Source organism: Cannabis sativa, chromosome 7 (genome assembly GCF_029168945.1).
Source record: "Cannabis sativa cultivar Pink pepper isolate KNU-18-1 chromosome 7, ASM2916894v1, whole genome shotgun sequence".
Classification (NCBI taxonomy): domain Eukaryota; kingdom Viridiplantae; phylum Streptophyta; class Magnoliopsida; order Rosales; family Cannabaceae; genus Cannabis; species Cannabis sativa.
Window position 1 is genome coordinate 8895986 of NC_083607.1, and position 22171 is coordinate 8918156.

General features: G+C 33.5%; 2 protein-coding genes across 2 annotated transcripts; one reads left to right on the forward strand and one right to left on the reverse strand.

The window, feature by feature from the left end:
• The first annotated feature begins 7184 nt into the window (after positions 1 to 7184).
• LOC133039605 (uncharacterized mitochondrial protein AtMg00810-like) lies at positions 7185 to 10981 on the forward strand. Its single transcript, XM_061118502.1, has 4 exons — positions 7185 to 7281; positions 8458 to 8590; positions 9827 to 9972; positions 10950 to 10981. The coding sequence occupies exons 1-4, from the start codon at positions 7185 to 7187 to the stop codon at positions 10979 to 10981; spliced, it is 408 nt and encodes a 135-aa protein (XP_060974485.1).
• Positions 10982 to 18122: 7141 nt separating this feature from the next.
• Positions 18123 to 19377, reverse strand: LOC115698009 (probable glutathione S-transferase). Its single transcript, XM_030625189.2, has 2 exons — positions 18878 to 19377; positions 18123 to 18681 (listed from the first exon to the last, which is right to left on the reverse strand). Exons 1-2 carry the CDS (start codon positions 19187 to 19189, stop codon positions 18343 to 18345), a joined length of 651 nt encoding a protein of 216 aa, XP_030481049.1. The 5' UTR covers positions 19190 to 19377; the 3' UTR covers positions 18123 to 18342.
• Between the last annotated feature and the right edge of the window lie 2794 nt (positions 19378 to 22171).

Here is a 22171-nt window from a genome sequence, read left to right on the forward strand (position 1 = left end):
AACTCATTAGAAAATAATCAATATATAGAAACAATAAAAAGAAAATATACTTATTTTAGTATAGTATATATTGACTATGTCTATTTTTATGTTTACAATTATAATAAACATACTAATAATATAAAATACTTTATATATATGTTTATTTTATTTTTTATTTATTAAACATACTAATTTAATAAACAAAAAAATAATATTCACATATATTTATTATATCATTCTATGTGTCATGTTTCTTTTTAGTAATTTTAAATATTGATTTATATTTATATACATTAATGTTTATAATTTTGATATTGTATTTTATTAATAAAAATCTTATTAAATTATAATAATTCATACTAAAATAGATAATAAACATTTATTTTTTAATAAAAAAATATTTAACTTGTTTATTTTTATAAAACTGTTCAATTAATTTTACGAAATTGTTTATTTTGAGTTTTAATAAACATATTTTTTTATTTAATAATTAAAATGTATGGTTTCATGTAATAAGTTTTCAAAATGTATAAATTTTTAAAATAATTTTTTTTTGCACATTTTTTGTAATTATGTTGTTTTTGTTGTACATTTATGAAAAAAGTCCTATTTATATTCTAAAACTAAAACCCCCCCAAACACTTTTTTAGCCCCAAATTTAGATTCTTGGATCATATTAAGTATTTTAAAAGTTCTTCACCATCTTCATCATGTATTTTTTCTTAGAAAACTTACCCAAATCACACCAAACACCTACATCTCTACCATTTTCAAAATTAAAGTGGATTTAGATTGCACTTAGTCTACATATCAAGTTCTATTCATAGATTCTAAAAACTACAAACTAAATTTCACAACTATAGCAAAATCAAAATGGGTAAAAAGAGGATTTTATAGAAAATTTTGAAGAACACTATATTACTCATGGATTCTATGCATTTTAAGATGGAAAATAAAAAGTGTATAGTGAAAGAGTGAGAATAACTTACCCAATGATTATCTTTAAGCTTGAATCCTCTCCAACAATATTTGATTTTTATTGGAGCTTTCCTTTGAAGTGAGTATTTGAAACTTTTGTGGAAAGGATTTTCTATTGTGGAAGAGCTCTTATATTTTCTAACAGAAGAGAGGAAATGAGTGTGACAGATAATGATGGCCCTTTTGAAGGCTAAACGATGCTTTTCATTTGCTATATTTTTCTTATTATTCTAAAATACTTAAAAATATTAGTGGTCATTTACATATTTGCTCCACATAATACTAATATTTGTGGATAGGGGGTGTAAAAATGCAAGAATTATTTTCTTTTATAGATCCACCATAAGACAATAGTATTTTGACAAACTTAGGGACAAATGCTATCTTTCAAAAAATCCATGGAGATGGTATGGTTTTTTGCCTTGGTGTGGAAAAAAGAGCCAAAAGACCAAATCCTTGCACCATGTCCAATCACCTTAACCAACACCTAGGTGGTTGCACCATGTCTAATCACCTCAACCTACGCCTAAGTGGTTGCGCCATGTCCAATCACCTTGACCTACGCCTATGTGGTAAAACAACTGTGATTCATCACGTTTGGCTCCATCTCGACATGACACCATGTGGGCCAAATCACCTCCCCCATGGCTGAGGTCCTCATAGCCAAACCACAACGTCAAAACACCTCCCTCATGGTGGAGGTCCTCATGGCCCAACCACGTTGTCCTATCACCTCGAGATTTGCCTGACTTCATCACGTCGATCCCATTCCAAGGTGCTCCGTTACACCAAGATGTCTTACTTCACCAACATGATGTGACAAACATGACATGACCAACATGACGTGACCAACATACCAATTTGGCATGACCAACCTTTTAAACTAGACACTTTCGGGCTAGGCACGTGCCATCAAAGAATATCTCCAATAATTATTATTTTTTAGATATTTGTTTTGAAATATTATTTTATAATTTTAAACTTAACCCAACAATAGTTGGAAAAAGATATATGTTAGGTTAAGGGACTTTAAAACCTACCATGTGAACCTATATAAGGAGGGGAGAAGTTACTTGTCAAATGGACTACGATTCATTCTCACGAACTTTCACTCTCTCATTCTAAAAACTTACTTGAGAATTGAACTCTTGGAGAACATAACATTAGAAACTCTTATCAAGCATTGAGATTAATAATACTCTAAGTGGACTAGTCTATTACCACTAAAAGGAGGTGAATCACTATAAAATTACTTGTTCGCCATCACCAAATTCCATTCCATAAATTGGTTTACTTTGATTGACGTTTACTTGTGTTCATCTTGCTCATTTGCAATCTTCTTAGATCTGTTGACGAAAAATCGTGTCAATGAATCATTATAGAAATTACTAAATATAAATATGAGAATTTTCCTTAGAAGTGTCAGGTGATATATGTTGGGAATATTTTACCAGGATCTAGATTTACTAACATGTATGTTGAATTAACATCCTAAATATGAATTCTCTAAAACAATAAAATAAACACATAAGGGTTTAATAAAACCTTACATTGGGTGCAGTGGAATAATATGACTCCTTTCGTTCAAGATCTCTAGCCCTTGATTCCTTTCTGTAGCAGAGCATTATCAAGATCTGAACCAGATCTCTTTCTCTCCTTTGGGTTTGGTTACCACTATCTTACTCACTATGATTGAGTACTTGACTTGCTATGTGTGGGCACGTCACTCATCACTAAGGGTTTTGAATATGGTGAAGAACAATGAAGGAGGTGAAATCTCTATAGAAGGAACTCTCTCATCTAGGTTTGGTTGAATAGTCAAGTTGACAAAAGTTGGATGAGTGAGAGTATCATGTTCCTTTTATAGTGTTTCAACTAGGGCTTAGGGTTGAATTATATTGATTAAAAAGAATAAAATATTGGGCAAAAAGTCAACCTTGGCCGTACAAGATAGTGGACCTCTTTCTAGTTAGATTTTTGCCACTTTATTTCAACCACTTATTCTTCTTTTCAATAATACCATATTTTCCAATTCAAAACTATAAATGCCAAAACTATTTATTTAATAATTATAATTAATTACTAAATAAAATTTTCATTTATGTAATTTATTAATTAGACCATGCAAAGTCTCTTAGTTAACAAATTGACCCCAAAACTTCTTTTCTTCACAATTAAGTCATTGCTTAGTGAAAATTCTTAAATAAGACATAGTCTAATTTTAGAATTATAATTGATTAATTAAAATCAATTAACTGAGTCTGGAAGCAGTATTATCTCAACTAGTGAAGGGACCATGAGCCTATATAACCGAGCTTCCAATAAGTTCATGTAGAATTCACCAAATAAATTGTCAACTTATTAATTCCTCATTGAACCACTATAGAACTTGGAATTAAATACACTCTCAGTTATATAGAACGCTTTATATGTACCACGACATAGATAAGTTATGATTATCCATTATTACAATCTTAATAGTCAAGGATCCTCTATAGATGATTTACACTGAATAGGGACAAATTTACCGTTCTACCCTTCAATGTATTTTATCCTTAAAACACTTAGCAATCTATAAATGATATTTCAGTAAACTAATATAATTACTGAAATGAGGCGTCAATCATTTATCTCTATTCAGCCAAGCTCGAAGGAGATCATCGTTTTACTTCTATCTCCAGATAGAAGCTATAGATTCCATATCTATGATTAGCGCTCCCACTTAATTGTACTATCATGTTCCCAAAATGTAGGTATCACTCAGACCAAAAAGTAGGCTTAACTAACAAATCAAAGAACACAAATAATACTCTTGAGATCGAACCTAAACATGTCAGGATTGATATTCATAGACCTAAGATCAACCATTGATATTGACTTAGAAATATATAACGGTAAGTTTAGGATATCTTATCTAAGATCAATATCGGTCCCTTCCAATGTATACTCCATACATCCGATACTGGTAAACTTTGTCAATGCCCTGGAAAGGACATAACACTTATCCAAGGTGTAGGTATACCTATCACTGATTATCATGCCAGTCTAAATCCAGTGAACTGACAAATCAGGGAATTAAACTTTTGAACATATAATCATGATTATATTCCATTGTGCTGACGACACTATAATCATGAACAAATACATATGTTCTGGACTGTTAATTCCATTTTTGGCATATTTAATTGACAAAAATATTTTATTATTTAATGTATATTTCGGCTGGAGTGTTTAATATGGTTTCCCTATTTGTGTATATCTAAACTTGGAAGGAAAGCTGTCTAGCTTTCCTTTTTATGGAAATTGAGGTAAATATGGTAAGTTTTGATTACACATTGATTCTTTTCTAACCAGCTGTTAATTTGATCTTGTGTTGAGTTTCCCTTTTTCTTAGATCAGGTTTCTTGAAGAGAAAACCGGAGCAAAACTTTCTTTTTCTGTAAAAGGAAAGTTGTAGTTACTGCCCACGATTCTGTAGGTACAGAAACGGAAATTCCTGGACTGATTGAAGAATTATTTTAGGGAAGTTTCTAGTAGGTTGAGGTCTTGTTCAGACCGAATGTAAGCTATCTATGAGACGTATATTCATTATAAATACATCCTATAGCTGCTAGGTTTTGACATCTCTTTCATTCACTTTCATATCTTAAGGAAAGAGTGTCTTTGTTTTGTAGAGAAGAGTTGTTCGACTCTTACTCTGTTTATTTGTAATTTGTATTGTCTTGAGTCTATATTTAAGTCTACAATGAAGAAGAACATCAGTGCACCTTCGGGAGAAGGGTATTTACAAGATTTCGGGAGATTGCTTTTGAAGTCTTGCATCAGGAGGATACAAGCACACCTTCGGGAGAAGGGTTTTACAAGCTTTTGGGAGATTGCTTTTGAAGTCTTGCATCGGGATGATACAAGCACACAACCTTCGGGAGATGGTTGTATAGGCTTTCGGGAGATAGCCTTTAAGCCTTGAATCGGGAGGATTCAAGCACTCTTCAAGGTGATCAAAGGGAGTTCGAGCTCTTGGAGTTTTATCAAGATTCGGTTAGTAGGTAGAATACATCAAGCTTGCGGCATACAATAAGAGGGAGTCTATTTATGCATAAGTCAATTACTTTGTATTTTTGATACCGATCTAATGAATCTTATCTCTGGGCGTGGCCCCGTGGACTAGTAACAATCTGAAAGGATTGTTGAAACTACGTACAAAAATCTTGTGTGTTTTTACTTTTATGCACTGTTTGTTTTTCTAGGTTTCTCTGGAGTTACAGAGTTGTATTCTGTAACTGCAGAAAAACTGTTTTCAGTACCAGTTTCATTATTCCGCATTTAATTAATCACTTAATTAAATAATCAAACTGGGAATATTAAAATACAGAATTTCAATTGGTATCAGAGCAAGTCACTAAATTCTTAGTGAGATCTTGAGGTTATTCCGTTTAACTTGTTTTGTGTGAGATGTCTTTGTTTGCAGAAGGAAGCTCTATCTCTCGACCTCCTCTGTTGAATGAGTCGAATTATCCTTATTGGAAGGTCAGGATGAGAACATTCATTAAATCGCAAGATGAGAAGGCATGGAGAGCTATTCTTACAGGGTGGTCTCAACCTACTGAAAAATGATGTAAAAGGTAATACTCAGGTAAAATCTGAACTTAGTTGGACCACTGAAGATGAAAAATTGTCTGGTTATAATAATAAGGCTTTACATGCTATTTTTAATGGTGTTGGTGAAGGCTTTATTAAACTAATCTCATCTTGTGAATCTGCAAAGGAAGCATGGGAAATCCTTCAAATTCAATTTGAAGGTACTGTTGATGTAAAGAGATCACGATTTACCATGCTGCAAACTAGATTTGATGAATTGAGAATGTCAGAAACTGAAAATTTAAATGATTTTTACGAAAGATTATCTGATATTTCTAATGAGTTTTTTGCCTTGGGAGAAAAATTAGATGAATCTATCTTGGTTCGAAAGATTGTTCGAGTTCTTCCTGATAGGTTTGACACAAAATTGCTTGCAATGGAAGAGGCAAAAGACTTTGGCAAAATGAAGGTTGAGGAACTCATGGGGTCTTCAAGAACTTTTGAGTTGAATCAACAGATCAAGAAAAAGAGTAAGCAAAGTCTCTCGAATGAGAAAATCAAAGGTATTGCTTTCAATGATTCTGAAAATATTGTTTCTGATGATGAAAATAATGATGAAATGGCCTTGTTAGCAAAAAATTTCCAAAGATACATGAAATCTGTTGGAAATAAAATGAACTTTTTAAAGAACTCAAATGGTAACATTTCAGGTAACAATCCCTCTAAACCTTTTTCATCTAACAAAGGTATTCGTTGCAGAGAGTGTGAAGGGTATGGTCATATTCAATCTGAATGTGCCAATACCTTAAAGAAAAATAAAAAGGGATTGAATGTTACCTGGAGTGATGATTCTGAAAGTAGTGAAGATGAAAAAGAAAAAGTTGCTCTAACAAGTGTTTTGTCAAGAAATTTGCAGGAAAAAGGAAAATTCATGTGCATGAATAATACCTCGATCGATGACAACAAGGAATAATCTAGATCCGAATCAGATGAGTTAGAAATTGATGAGAATTCTATGCCTGAATCCTACAAGGTAATGTTTGGTAAGTTGATGGAAACATGTGCTGAAAATCGCTCCCTGGTTAAAGATAATAAAGTCTTGTGTAACAAGATTAATGAGTTGGAAGATAAACTTAAATGTTGTGAATCTGAACTATCTTTAAAAGAGTCTAAAATTATTTCTTTAACCAAGGAACTTGATAACATTAAAAAGAATGTGAAAATGCTAAATCCAGGTTCCCCCATCTTTGAAAAAATTCAAAAATTTGGCCAAACCAATCATGCTGGTCTGGGTTATGTTTCTAATCAACCTAATTCTAATACCACTTTTGTTAAATCTAATAGTTTTGTTTCTGGAAGAACTGTTTCTACCTCGCAGGTTTTCGTCTCTACAGCAAAGCACTCTGCTGTTACAGAAAAGAAGCACCACGGTAAGTTTGACAATTCCAAAGGGAATGGAAGACGTTTCATCCCTATTTGCCATTTTTGTGGGAGAAAAGGTCACATTCGACCTAAATGCATCACTATGCAAAACATGTTTAAATCTAATTACCTTAGAAATAAACATGTTTTACAAAAACAAAAAATGGGTTGTCAAAAATAAATGCTTGGTAGGTTCTTCTTGTTTTAAAACTATTGCTACTAACATGTGGTACTTTGATAGTGGGTGTTCTAGACACATGATAGGTGAAAAAGAATATCTTGAGAACATTAGACCAATGCAGTGTGGAGATGTTACATTTGGTAACGGTCTTACTGGAAAAGTCATAGGAATGGGAACTCTCAAGTTCGAAGGGCTTCCTAAACTAAAGAATGTCATGTTGGTTGAAGGACTAAAAGCTAATCTACTTAGCATTAGTCAGATTTGTGATCAGGGTTATACTGTGAGCTTTGATAGCAATCATTGCTATGTATATAATATTCTTGATGAAATTGTGTTACAAGGGCTGAGATCTAGTGATAATTGTTATACTCTCACTACGTATGCTACTTGTCATTCTGTCATTGAAAATGTTACTGATCTATGGCATGAAAAACTTGGTCATATCCATTATAAAAATCTGAAAAAATTGTCTGTTTCAGGGATTGTTCGAGGATTACCTAAATTAGGTAAAGAGTCATTGAGAAAATGTGGACCATGCCAGTTAGGTAAGCAACTGAAAATCTCTCACAAGAGTGTCCCGGATGTGAATACTTCTAGAGTTCTCGAACTCTTGCACATGGACTTAATGGGTCCAATCCAGGTAGAAAGCTTAAATGGTAAGAGGTATATTTTTGTTTGTGTTGATGATTTTTCTCGATTTTCATGGGTAGATTTTTTGAGAGAAAAATCTGATACTTTTGAAGCTTTCCAATCTTTGTGTTTGAAATTACGAGTTGAAAAAGATTGTAACATTGGTAAAATTGTTAGGATTAGGAGTGATCATGGTAAGGAATTTGAAAATACCATATATGATGAATTTTGTAAAGCTAACAGTATTTCTCATGAATTTTCTGCTCCTAAAACTCCTCAACAAAATGGAGTAATTGAAAGAAAGAATCGTACTCTAACAGAAATGGCTAGAGTAATGTTGAATAGCAAGAAGCTCACAAAGCGTCTTTGGGCCGAAGCTATTAACACTGCTTGCTATACCATCAACAGAGTATTCTTACGTCCAGGTACTCACAAAACACCATATGAAATCTGGAAAGGTAAGAAACCAAATGTAAGTCACTTTCATGTGTTTGGATGTGTTTGTTATATTTTACGAGATCGTGATTACATTGGTAAATTTGATGCTAAAAGTGATGAAGGTGTTTTCTTAAAATATTCCACAAAGAGTAGGGCATATCGTGTGTATAACATGAGAACCCAAACTGTTATGGAATCTGCTAATGTTGTTGTTGATGATCTAAAAGATTTTTCTGAGTTTTCCACAGAAGAACAGATTGAAGATTTGCTTGAAAAGCCTGCTGCTGAGGAAAAGGACCTTGACGAAGCTACAGAAGCATTTGTCGAGGCTACTGTGCAGGAATCTGTTGCTACAGAAATACCAACAACAAAAGAATCTGAGTATCCTTTAAATTCAATCACTGATCCAATACAGAGGGAACCATCCTCCAGGATTAAAAAGAATCATCCTTCCGATCTCATCCTTGGAAACTTAGATGAGAGCATGGTTACAAGAAGAAAATATGCTAATATAATTCAATTTTTATGTTTTATTTCTTCTTTAGAACCAAAATCTGTAAAAGAAGCGCTAATGGATGAAGATTGGTTTCTTGCTATGCAGGATGAGCTACATCAGTTTGTTCGAAACAAAGTTTGGAAAATGATTCCAAGACCACCGTTTGTGAACATCATTGGAACCAAGTGGATCTTCAAAAATAAGAGTGATGAGTTTGGCACTGTCATTCGAAACAAGGCAAGGTTGGTTGCCCAAGGATACAGTCAAGTTGAGGGTATTGATTTTGATGAAACATTTGCTCCAGTAGCTAGACTGGAATCGATCAGGTTACTTCTTTCCATAGCTTGCATTCTTAGTATTAAATTGTATCAAATGGATGTCAAATCCGCTTTTTTGAATGGGCTGTTAAAAGAAGAGGTGTATGTGGAACAACCTAAAGGGTTTGAGGATCCTCATTTTCCTGATCATGTCTATAAGTTAGACAAAGCTTTGTATGGTCTAAAACAAGCACCACGTGCTTGGTATGAGCGTCTAACTGAATTTTTGCTTTCTCATGATTACAAGAGAGGAAATGTTGATAAAACACTTTTCATCAAAAATATTAATTCTGATGTAATTGTTGCTCAAATATATGTTGATGATATTGTGTTTGGCTCTAATTCTAACTCTGAAGTGCAGGATTTTGTTTCCTAAATGCAAAAGGAGTTCGAAATGAGTATGGTAGGTGAACTCACTTATTTTCTCGGTCTTCAAGTGAAGCAATCAAATGAGAGAACGTTTGTCACTCAAAGCAAGTATGCAAAGAACTTGGTGAAAAAGTTTGGTCTTGAGAAAGCCAAACATACCAACACTCCCATGAGCACAACTTTGAAATTAAGCAAAGATGAACAAGGAGTAAAGGTAGATCAAACTTTGTATCGAAGTATGATAGGTAGTTTGCTTTATCTTACTGCTAGTCGTCCTGACATTTTTTATAGTGTTGGTGTTTGTGCACGATATCAGGCAAATCCCATGGAATCCCATCTTTCTGCTGTGAAAAGAATCATTCGCTATGTAAATAGCACAATTGATTTTGGGATTTGGTTTTCTAAAGACACTAACTCTAATCTTGTTTGCTTTAGTGATGCTGATTGGGCAGGTAATGCAGATGATAGAAAACGTACTAGTGATGGATGTTTCTATCTTGGAAACAATCTTGTTTCATGGCACAACAAGAAGCAAAACTCAATCTCTCTGTCCACAGCTGAGGCTGAGTATATTGTTGTGGGTAGTTGTTGTACCCAATTGTTATGGATGAAACAAATGATGACAGATTATGGGTTTGATTTGAAAACTTTAACCATCTTTTGTGATAACACTAGTGCTATAAACATTTTTAAGAATCCTATTCAACACTCTCGCACAAAGCACATAGACGTTCGTCATCACTTTATTAGAGAGCTAGTGGAAAATAAAATTCTAGTCTTAGAATATGTTGAAACTAGCAAACAAATTGCAGATATTTTTACTAAAGCTCTTGACTCGGTCCGTTTTATTTCTCTAAGGAAATCCTTAGGGGTTTGTATTGTTTAATGTTTTTATTCTTCTTAATCCTTGATATTTGAGTTGTCTTAGAGTTCATAATGTCTTGTTCTTGTCCTAGAAGAAAATTTCAACCTTATAAAAATTTCAGTCATTATTTTATTGCTAATGTGGTAATGTTATGGTGTCATACAGGTTTGTCAGGAAAATTGTTCACTCCTCACAGGAATATTCAGGTTCATCAAACAGTGTTATGTAAGCTACCATTTTCGAATAATGTTGTTTAAAAACTGTGTGTTCAAGCTCCATTGGATGAATAGAGCTACCTATCTCAATGTGTGAAAGCCATCTCTGAGTAAGTTGGAACTATGTAATTAGGAGTTATGTAGAAGATACCCTACCATTGAAAAGGGCTACCATTGAGGTAGTGTGACAGCGTCTCCTATGGTTACAATTTATCAGAAAAAGTCTTTTTGACAAATTGGGCAATGTTCCCTGCTTACACTTTCACACACTTATGCTTGACACAGTTTGTGGTAAAAAAAAAAAAAATTATTCTCGAAAATGGTGTTATAAAGCTGTTACATACGGTTTGATTTGCTTTAATATTCTTGGTGACTGAGTCAATTTTTCCTGTGTAACCGGTATGATCTCATTCTATTACTTCATTAGCTTGATAAAATAATTTCTGATTATTCTTATGAGTTTGATTTTTTTCATCAGGGACAAAGACAAGTGGACATTGTGGATTCTAGTTACAAAAATATCAAGGTTATTTTATTTTTCTGTCTTTTAATAAAAAAAAAACTAAAAAAAAAAGAGAGAGAGAGAGAGAGAGAAATTTGTGATCGAGTTTGTCAATTGAGCTTTGTTAAAAATTCTTGTTATTTTTTGTTATGTTTCATTATATTCTTAGACACTATTTTTTTTTGCTCTTAAGTGGTGATTAGTGCTTTATGTGTCTCTTTGTGTTCTCTTGTTCATTATTTGCAAATTTTTTTTTGGGGACAGTTTTTGAAAAAATTAAAGAAAAAGGGGGGCATATTTTTTCGATTCTCTGTAAATATTTTTTTCTTTAATTTTTTCATTTTATGGAAACATGTATTAATTGTATTCTCTATTTTGTGTTTCCTTTATTTTTGGAGATTTGGTCTTATTTTGGTGTTTTTAGGAAACTTGTACTTAAATAATTAATTATTTTTTGGTTTCCTTTTTGGTGGCAATTTCGGTTTTGGTAGGGTAATTAATTGCTTAGATTGTGTGGGGATATTTGGTTTCCTTTTCCATTTAAGGAAACATTGACCACCGTTTGGAAAAACCTTTTTGGTTTTCCCTTTTCTCTCCACACGTGATGCAAAGGTAAGGAAGTTACTTTCCTATTTTAGTTATTTTTTTGATTTTGGGTACGTAAAATCAAATATTATATATGCTCAACTACCCACTCACCCACGATCACCACTCACTCTTCTCCTTCCATTTTTTTTTCAAAGGTCTAATATTTTTTTCAAAGTGTAAGAGTGTTTGTGTTCTAGGGTTTCAAAGAAAAATGGCCAAAACTAAGAATGCCCAACCGTCCAAGAAGCCCTTTCGTGGCTCTGCATCTGCTTCTCTGATCAGCCCGCCTCCGCCACCTGCACCATCAACCGGAGCTTCTGGTTCGTCTTCTGCTCTGACGAAGTCTGCCAGAAAATCGAAGACCCAAGCTCGAAAATCTGTGGTAAATCTCGCCTCTCCACCTGTCGTTGCTTCTCCAATTGCTTCTTCAACACCTGGGTTTGGTGATCATGATGAATCTTATTCATCCGATCACACATTGTCGAAGTCCTCTTCTTCGAATGGTGCTCCTAATGTCGACAAAGCTTTGGTGACCTTGCCCACGGTGAGTTCTCGAACAAGGTCCAAGGTTTCCACTCCTAAAAAGCCTGAAGTGATTAAACCTAAAATTGCATCCAAAGGGAAAAATGTAGTTTCTTCATCTTCAAAGGCCAAAAATCTCAAGGAGAATCCCCCTTCCGTGTCATCTTCGGACTCTCAACCTGAAGAAAGTGAGGAGGATCATGATTCAGAGGGCTTGTCCGATTCAAGTGAAGAATTTGTGCCCAAAGATCAACCTGCTGTTGATGACTCTGAATCCGAGAGTGAAGAACCAGAGACTAATCCTGTCACTATAGAACCTGTTCTTGTCCCTGCTGCAGTTCCAAAGAAGGACAAAGGAAAAAGGCCCATTGTCACTCCAAATCCTGTTCTTCCACAGAAAAGAAAGAGACCCTCTGGTATTTCTCTTGATAACTTCAAGCCCCACTCTCATTATTTTTGTTATAATGATCATGCTAGAGATATGAAATTCTATGAGAATAGGAATTTTACTGTGGAGAAAATTTTTAATGTTATTGCTCATAAGCCTTTTGGAGTGTATAACATGTTGAAAGAAAGACAATGGGTAGATACCTTGATCGGTTTTGATGGCTATGTGGATAGAATTGTGAAGGAATTTTATGCTAACATCACTGATGAGTTTCTCGATGAAGACTCTTTCATGTTTGGCAAAGTTTTTGTCAGAGGACACTGGTATTCCTTTACTGTGAAGGATGTTGCTGAGGCTCTCAATCTGCCTATGGGAATTGAGCCAACTGATGTGGAGTTTGATCGTCAAAAGGTGTTCGATTATCTCACTGGTGATAATGAAGTTGAACTCTCCGACACCATGCATATGTCTCAACTCACCTATCAACATGCTGCTCTCATGAGGTTTGCACTATCTAATTGGTTTCCTTGCTCCAATCCGGTAAATGTTTCAAATGAACTTGCATTCTTTTTGTATAAAGTTTCAATTGGTGCTAAAATTGATTTGGCTGACATGATTTGGGAGCAAATTGTTTCTCTTCAAAAGGGCAAGAAACCTAGGCTCAATCTCATTTTTCCTCACTTAATCTATAAAATTTTATCTGATCAAGAGGAATTGATTCTTGAGAACAAATCAATTGAGATGCCTGCTGTTGGAACCACTTTCAAAATTCCTGAGAAGCCTCCTCAAGGAAAAGCTGCTCAAAGAAAGGCTCGGTCTGCTTCCCCTAGTCTTACAAATGATCCTACTGCTGCATCTGCTTCAACTTCTGCTCCTACAGAAATGGCAAAATTCAATTTGCGTTTGGGAAGAATGGAGACAAGTCAGGCCTTGCTTCTTAGGAAGATGGACAGCATCATGAAATACTTCCGACCCAATGATGATGAACAAGTGGTTCAATCTTTTCTCTTTTGCTTTTTATTAATGTATGTTTGAACTTATAACTTTGTCCATGTTTATTTTTGCTATCTTTGGCGCCTTGATAGACAAAAAGGAGGAGAAGTATTATTTTTTTTGGATTCATTGTTTGGATTTTTTGTTACAACTCTGGACCCTTGGTTTTAGGGGGAGTTGCTTGTTTGTGGTTTAACACTTTTTCGTTTAAAAAGTTGTGTTTTCGGTTTGCAAGCTTTTCCGTCCAAAAAAAGTTATATTGTTTTATGTGTTAGAGTGCTTTCAAGCAGGGGGAGTATTTTCTATACTCTTTTATCTTTAAAAAGCTATTTGCTTTGGTTTCTAACACTTCATGCAGGTTTTCTCATAATAAAATGTTTTGTCAATCAAAGTGCCAAAGGGGGAGATTGTTAACTCCATTTTTGGCATATTTAATTGACAAAAATATTTTATTATTTAATGTATATTTCGGCTGGAGTGTTTAATATGGTTTCCCTATTTGTGTATATCTAAACTTGGAAGGAAAGTTGTCTAGCTTTCCTATTTATGGAAATTGAGGTAAATATGGTAAGTTTTGATTACACATTGATTCTTTTCCAACCAGCTGTTAATCTGATCTTGTGTTGAGTTTCCCTTTTTCTTAGATCAGGTTTCTTTAAGAGAAAACCGAAGCAAAACTTTCCTTTTCTAGTGCCCACGATTCTGTAGGTACAAAAACGGAAATTCCTGGACTGATTGAAGAATTATTTTAGGGAAGTTTCTAGTGGGTTGAGGTCTTGTTCAGACCGAATGTAAGCTGTCTATGAGATGTATATTCATTATAGATACATCCCATAGCTGCTAGGTTTTGGCATCTCTTTCATTCACTTTCATATCTTAAGGAAAGAGTGTCTTTGTTTTGCAGAGAAGAGTTGTTCGACTCTTACTCTATTTATTTGTAGTTTGTATTGTCTTGAGTCTGTATTCAAGTCTCCAATGAAGAAGAACATCAGTGCACCTTCGGGAGAAGGGTATTTACAAGCTTTCGGGAGATTGCTTTTGAAGTCTTGCATCGGGAGGATACAAGCACACCTTTGAGAGAAGGGTTTTACAAGCTTTCGGGAGATTGCTTTTGAAGTCTTGCATCGGGATGATACAAGCACACAACTTTCGGGACATGGTTGTATAGGCTTTCGGGAGATAGCCTTTAAGCCTTGAATCGGGAGGATTCAAGCACTCTTCAAGGTGATCGAAGGGAGTTCGAGCTCTTGGAATTTTATCAAGATTCGGTTAGTAGGTGGAATACATCAAGCTTGCGGCATACAATAAGAGGGAGTCTATTTATGCATAAGTCAATTACTTTGTATTTTTGATACCGATCTAATGAATCTTATCTCTGGGCGTGGCCCCGTGGACTAGTAACAATCTGAAAGGATTGTTGAAACCACGTACAAAAATCTTGTGTGTTTTTACTTTTATGCATTGTTTGTTTTTCTGGGTTTCTCTGGAGTTACAGAGTTGTATTCTGTAACTACGGAAAAGCTGTTTTCAGTACCAGTTTTATTATTCCGCATTTAATTAATCACTTAATTAAATAATCAAACTGGGAATATTAAAATACGGAATTTCATGGACTTAATAGAATTTATACATTAAACATAATCGTGAAATAAATCATGTGAACCATGCAACATAAAATATGATTTCTGATCTTTATTAATTAGTAAATCTGATTATATTGAAATGGATTTTATTTAGGACACAAAACTCAACAATATATTATATGACGATCCAATAGAAAATGTTCAAATTGTATTAAATATTGTGCTCGAATCCAGCTCTTCTGTAACACTTAATTCACCCCAGCATATCATATTAACACTTATTGAAGGCATCCTAACAACTAGGGGTGTGCATAAATTGATCCATTTCAATGATAATCGATCGATCCAATTACTACTGACCGACAAAGATTAGATATACAACTGTGATCTGATCGGATATTATTTTTGAATATCTAATTAAATCAGATCGAATGTTAGATGGGGTGTTCAAAAATCCAATACATCCAACATCCAATCGAACTAATTAGTATCTTCATTTAGTTTGGATGAGTAATTAGATTTTATAATATTATACGTAAAACATATATGTATATATAAAAATTAAAATTTTACTCTCTTTTTTTGGATTGTATGGATCTAGTCCAATCCAATACATATTGGACCTAAAATATTTGATGGATCTGATGATCTAAAAAATTCTAGGTCTAAAATATTGAATAAACCCAAATTAAACCAATAAATATATATGAAATACATCCAACAGATAGAACTGATCCAATCCAACATCTAATGAATGTTGTTGAAATTAATTAGATAGGATCGGATGGTAAAATCTAATATCTAATATATAATTTTATCAAATCTGGATATACCTAAAAAGATTTGATGTGATTTAATAAGCACCCCTACTAACAACTATGGGGTGTGTGATGTGAATTACAGGGTGTTTAAATACTATCAATAGATACTTAAAGTTCTCTTGTTTAACACACTTTTTTTTTCAACTAATCACCAAAAGAGTTAATAATTCCCAAAACTACTTTTATTTATTTCTTCTTTTAGTGTTTAGAGGAAGGGAAAATAAGATTTTTGGACAAAAGATTAAACCTTGTTAAATTTTGGTGATTTCCACTTAAGATTGTGTTTGTGTAGAGCTTGCTTTCATCTCTTCTCCTTGTTCTTGTTATTTATTTATTTATTTATTTATGCTCATCTTTCATTTATATATTCAAGTATTGAGTTTTTTTTCTTCTTTATTTAGTTGGCTTTTACTTTTAACATTGAAAAGTTTATTGGGTGTTTTTATATATATACAAAAAAAAAAATAATTAAATTACAAAAAACACATATGAACATTAAGTTAAATTCCATAAATTAAATATTACTAAAATGCTACTTCTTCTACTACTTCAACTACACGGAACGAAACAAACAACCTCACGCACACAATCTTTGATTGACTAACCCAGCAACCTAACACAACCAAAATGAAACCCAACCAGAAAGAGAACCGCCATTAATTCCGACGACTTCACCTGAAAAGACAACCAGAATCAATTAAAACATGGACTATTTCGAATTCATGAAAAAAAAAGTACAGAAAAACTACTATGAAACTAAAATTCCACCAAAAATCTAATTTAATTCGCATAAAACTAATGTCTTGACTTCAATTTTCAGATCCATGAAATCCTAATCTCAAAAAATTGAGTTGGAGTTCCCAAACAATCCAACTAAAGTATAATCCAAAAAAAAATTACATCAATATTATAGTTAAATGTTTATCTTGGTGCATGTTTGTTGTTTTCTGAATTTCTAATGGTGAATTTATTCATATTAAATCATGAATAAACATGTAGATAGAGTTACGTAAGTTGAAATACTGTTCTGATTTTTAATGTTTCATAACAGTTGCATTACAGTTGCATAAATATTTTTTTAACAGTTGTTTCTCCACATATTACTATTAAGGTACAACTAATTGTCGATTAGGGACAAAAAAATACTGACAAATAGTTTCTTATAGATACACATTCACATTTAACATTTCTAATTGCACGTTAGTTGAGTAATGGTTTTGCTACTATAATATCATAAAATTATAAAAACATGGCTCAGAATTATCAAATACGCGATCTGAATGTTGTAATATTTGTTTGTATTAAATATATGAAATTATTAGTTTTTTTGTGGTTTTATGTTAGTTGGCTCGCAACAGATATAATTGTTGTATTATAATTTCATCATAGTTGTCTTAAAGTTAACTTCTTCTTTCTCTTTTGGCCGTCGAAGTTGAAATTTTTTTCAGGCAAAGACACATTTGACCTCTTCTTCACTAGACGACGACTACCTTTAGCCATGGGGGGAGCGAAATCGGAGTCATCATCGTCGATGATTGGGCGTTTCCCTTTAACCTTATTAGTAACTGATTTATGACCTATTTTTAAAGCTTTTTTGGCAATGGAGATGGAGAAGCAGAGAAACGGGTAATGACCATTATATACACGAAATGAAAGATATAAAAAAAAAACTGAATGAAAATAGAGGCAGTTGGATGAAGAAGTTGGAGATGGATATGGTTGAATGGGTTTTGATCGTAGATTAATCGTCGGGAAGAATGTGATTTTTTGGAAAAAAAAAATGAAAAGAGAAACTCAACACTAACTTAGAAATTGAAAATAAAAATAAAAATAATAAAAAATGGAAAAAGCTGTGTAAAGTATTTTTATAATTTTTTTTTTTTGAAGGAAGTATTTTTATAATTAAAAGCAAGGAAAAATATTGTCCAAAGGTATTTTTGTAAATAAGATACTATTTTGTATTTTTCATGTAAATATTTCAAAGTTTATTCCTTGTTTTAATGGTTGGAGAAACTATTTAGACGACGAATTAAGGCTTGGTGAGGTTGGATCATTTGGATGGTACTGAATCTACTGATTCCCTACGTGACAATATGATTTGAAAATTTTATTGACTAGGCTAGTCCTCCCCTGAAATGTAGATATATCCTCAAACTCCTAAAATAGGCTATATAAACTATACACCGATTCCAAAGATGTCCAGAAAATATGAGGTCCTCTTGAGGAAAAACTCAAGATCAAAGAAGATGGTATCTAAAAGAAAAGAAACATTTAATTTCACATTATTTCGATTTCCAATCTCTTCGTTAAAAACATCTTTTAATTGTAAGTTAATGAAAATCTTTGAAACACATTGAAGCATAATTATGAAAAAAAACTAGGAATGACTATTCGAAGATAACAATGACTATGTCTAGTCCAGTATTTTATTCATTATGATAACATAAGGTGATAATGATATGATAATTTTCTTTTCAGTTGGTGGGGCTCCAACGAGGCTTGAAGATAGCAACGAGTTCTTCTTTAGAGGGCGATACTTCCTTGACCACAGGATGAGTAGCAAAATCATGGCTCCATTTACAGAGCTTTGGAAACTTCGCCTCTGTCAATATCTCTACTCCCATAAGTTCTTCTATTGTTGGGATCCATTGGGCTATGAAGTTTCCTGCTAAGTCCACCATCCCAATGCTTTCTCCTCCAAAATACTTTTCTTTCAACTCTTTCTCTAAGATCTCCAGGTACTCACTTACTTCTTCCAACGCATTTTTCTGCTCCTCCTTCACCTTAACCACTTTAATTGTTGTTGTTACGATCTGGGAAAGGATCATATTCAACGTCAAATTATTACTTGTGTAAACACATAAGTTGTTCGACGAAAGTTCAAGCTCAAAAAAGTGAAAGAGAGTGTCTAGAACAAATGGCATATGGGTTATTTCTTTTCAAATATGCTGTGTTCGACGAAAGATCTAGCTAAAAAAATTATAAAGATTATTTTGGAAGAATTGTTACCTTGTCATCAATGAAACGACTCCAGAAACGGGCTTGAGCTCTTTCATAAGGGTGTTGAGGCAAGATGGGGTGAGTCTTCCATGTCTCATCGATATATTCAAGAATTACAAGTGACTCTGCTAAGGGCTTTCCATTGTGGACAAAGGCAGGAACTTTCTTATGAATTGGATTATATTTGAGGAGGGAAGTACTCTTGTTCTTCAGATCTTCTTCATAGTATTTGTATTCAACTCCTTTGAGTTTCAGAGCTATGTTTACTCTGTTACTAAAAGGGCTTCCCCTAGCACCATAAAGCTTCACTTCTTCTCCCATAATTTTTATATTGACACTGACAAAAAACACTTGTGTTTTGGATTTGCAGCTGTGTTTGTTAAAGGCCCTATTTATGATACAACTTTCTTGATCAACAAGATGTTTTTCAATATCATATTAAAAATATATTGGAATATGTGTTATTTATAAAAGTAGTGGTAATGCTATTTATATTGTTTTTAAAATTTAGACCAAAAGATTATATATTAAAAGAATTTGGGTAACATTTTGTAAAGGCGAATGGTGATGTAATAGCATACGAAATCAATTGGATGGGTAACATCAATGAGAATCGGTTGTCCATCTCCTATGACACTAACGAGAACACTCCAATGACACTAAGTCATTTATTTTACAATTTCTTGAGGAAGAAAAGTCAAGTTCTTATTTTATTTTATTTATTATTTTTTAACAATAAGTGTTTGTAGATTAAAAATAAGAAAACAAGAGTTACACCTCACCGGGATTACATACAATGTATTCTATTATAGAAGAAAGCTTAACTATTCCAATAACATTTTTGGCGAAAGCCTATTTAGCTACATTATGGGTCGCAACATTACAAATTTTGAAAATAAATAAAAAATTACAACTTAATAAAAGATTATAGAGATATTTACAATGATGGACATAGTTACCAATATTCTAACTGGAATAGGTTCCTTCCAGCATCTTGATACCAGTCTCACAGTCACTCTTAATAATCACAAAAGTATGTTTTTGTACGAATTTTACCAATTTAACCTACACACAACAGAATTTAATCAAGCTTTACCCAAGGTTAATTTTGACCTTTCACTGTGAGTCAAACACGAGTTGACTCCCTTGATTCTTGAGTCAAACGACAGTTGACTCACCCAAACGCACTGTCATTTGGTTTAACCCCTTAACCCTTAGAACACTCTCGAATTAGGTCATTTCCAACCTTACACGAAATTGAAAGAAAACCCTAACAGAACTTCGAGTTTCTTCCAAGAAACTCGAAGGCTGCTATCAACCCAAATTAAGCTTTCTACCCTTCCCCATATCAAAAAACCAAAACCCTAAATCTATACACACAAATATATAAAGTGGTAAAAGCCAAAAAAAAATTGTAGAGAGATAGCACCAGATTTATACAGGTTCTCTAAAATTGTTGCTGTGTACATCCTCTTTCGAGCTCGCCTCAGAATTGGCTCGATTCCACTATATGATCTTCAAGATCAGTAGTTCACAAACTCAGATTCCAAATCACATGTACGATTGGTAATCCTCTTAATATTTTACAAGTATTTACAGTGTTTTTCTTTCTCTCTTTCTTTCTCTTATCAAATACTAACTCTGTCTTCTTCTTCTTTGTGTATGATTCTCTCTTGGATTGGATCTCTGAGTCCTAACCCTAGGGCTTAAGGACTTAGCTCTGTAAGTCTCCTCCTTTCCAATCTTATTGTGTTCTGATCTGTGTTTTTAGTTGTATGAGATTGTATTTATAGCTTAGGATAGATGAGAGATCTAAGAGTTAGTTGCAACAGTTTTAACAAACTTTACAACTAACTTTGGTTCTGTCTAATTAGGTTGTTAGAGGCCGAAGGCCACTAATTTCTTGTAACTGATTTGTGCTGATTTGGATAGTGCATATGGGGATTTGTTTTAACAATTTTCACCTGAATCCTCATAAGCACTCTTAATAGTTGTCTTAGTTATTTTCTGAGAGTCTTAGCTCGAACCCACTAGGGGTTTTACCAACCTGTGTCTATCCCTAATAAGCTTAAGTAAAGCTTAAACTTATTAAGGGAAGCTACCTTGGTTCCCATGTTTGTTGGGTTCACTATAGTAGGCACCTTTTCTATTTCTATTTGTCCTTGAGTAACCTTGTCCATGATAAAATGATATTTGAGTTCTATGTGTTTGGTCCTATCATGGAACACATGATTCTTGCATAGATAGATACTGCTCTGGCTATCAGAGTAGATGATATGTGTTTTCTTAACTAGGTTTAGCTCTTCCATTAATCCTCTCAACCATAAGGCTTCCTTAATTGCTTCTGTAGTAGTAATGTATTCAGATTCAGTAGTGGATAGAACTACTACTAGTTGTAATTGTACTTTCCAACTAGTACAATTGCCTCATGTTAAGAAAAAATATGTTGATGTAGATCTTCTAGTATCCCTGTCCCCTGCATAGTCTACATCTGTGAACCCTTCAGTGTTTTAATGTGACTGGTGTGCTTGGTATATCAGTCCTACCTTAGATGTGCCCTTTAGGTATCTCATAAGTCGATTCATGACATTCCAATATTCTTTCCCTAGACTAGACATGAATCTACTTAGCACACTGATCGCATAAGCAAGGTCAGGTCTAATAGTGACCTTGAGGTACATGATGGACCCGACTACTATTGGGTTTTATGCCCTAAATAAAACTCCGTTTCAATGTAATCCAGATTATTCAATATCAATAAAGTAACAGAAGTAATTTTTCATTCACTTGTGTATGTTTTGGTTCACTTAATCAATTACTTGTCTATTTGATTTATAAATTCATCCAAACCCCTTTTCACATACTTGATCATGTTTATTGTGTTGTCAACACAGTGGAAAATAAACATGACTATGTGAATAAAGTATTCCTAGATTTATCAGAACACTGGGTTTTACTCATATGACAATCTACAACAGAGTTTACTTACATTTGGAGAAATGTTATGTTCTTTCCAGAACATAGGTTAAAGTAAAGCTCAGGTTGGATGCATGGAGTATGCATTGGAATGGACCGATATTGAACTTTGAATTAGATTTTTAAAACTTACCGTAAATATCTATTCAATTCAATATCATAAGTTGATCCTAGATCACATGATCGAAATCCTGATATGGTTAGGCTCAATTTCAAGAGTATTATTCGTATTCTTTGATTTGTTAGTTAAGCCTAATCTTTAGTCTGGGCAATACATACATTTTGGGAACACGGTAGTGCGATTGAGTGGGAGCGCTAACATAAATA

What these genes read in the sequence shown, in the direction of transcription:
- LOC115698009 (XM_030625189.2), bottom strand. Translation starts at nt 19,189, where the DNA reads ATGGGAGAAGAAGTGAAGCTTTATGGTGCTAGGGGAAGCCCTTTTAGT. An exon ending in GTCGTTTCATTGATGACAAG is followed by an intron (nt 18,682 to 18,877) that starts GTAACAATTCTT and finishes ATCCTTTCCCAG; the next exon opens with ATCGTAACAACAACAATTAA.
- LOC133039605 (XM_061118502.1), top strand. Translation starts at nt 7,185, where the DNA reads ATGTGGTACTTTGATAGTGGGTGTTCTAGACACATGATAGGTGAAAAA. An exon ending in GTGTGGAGATGTTACATTTG is followed by an intron (nt 7,282 to 8,457) that starts GTAACGGTCTTA and finishes AGTTTTCCACAG; the next exon opens with AAGAACAGATTGAAGATTTG. An exon ending in GGCTGAGTATATTGTTGTGG is followed by an intron (nt 9,973 to 10,949) that starts GTAGTTGTTGTA and finishes TTTTTTCATCAG; the next exon opens with GGACAAAGACAAGTGGACAT.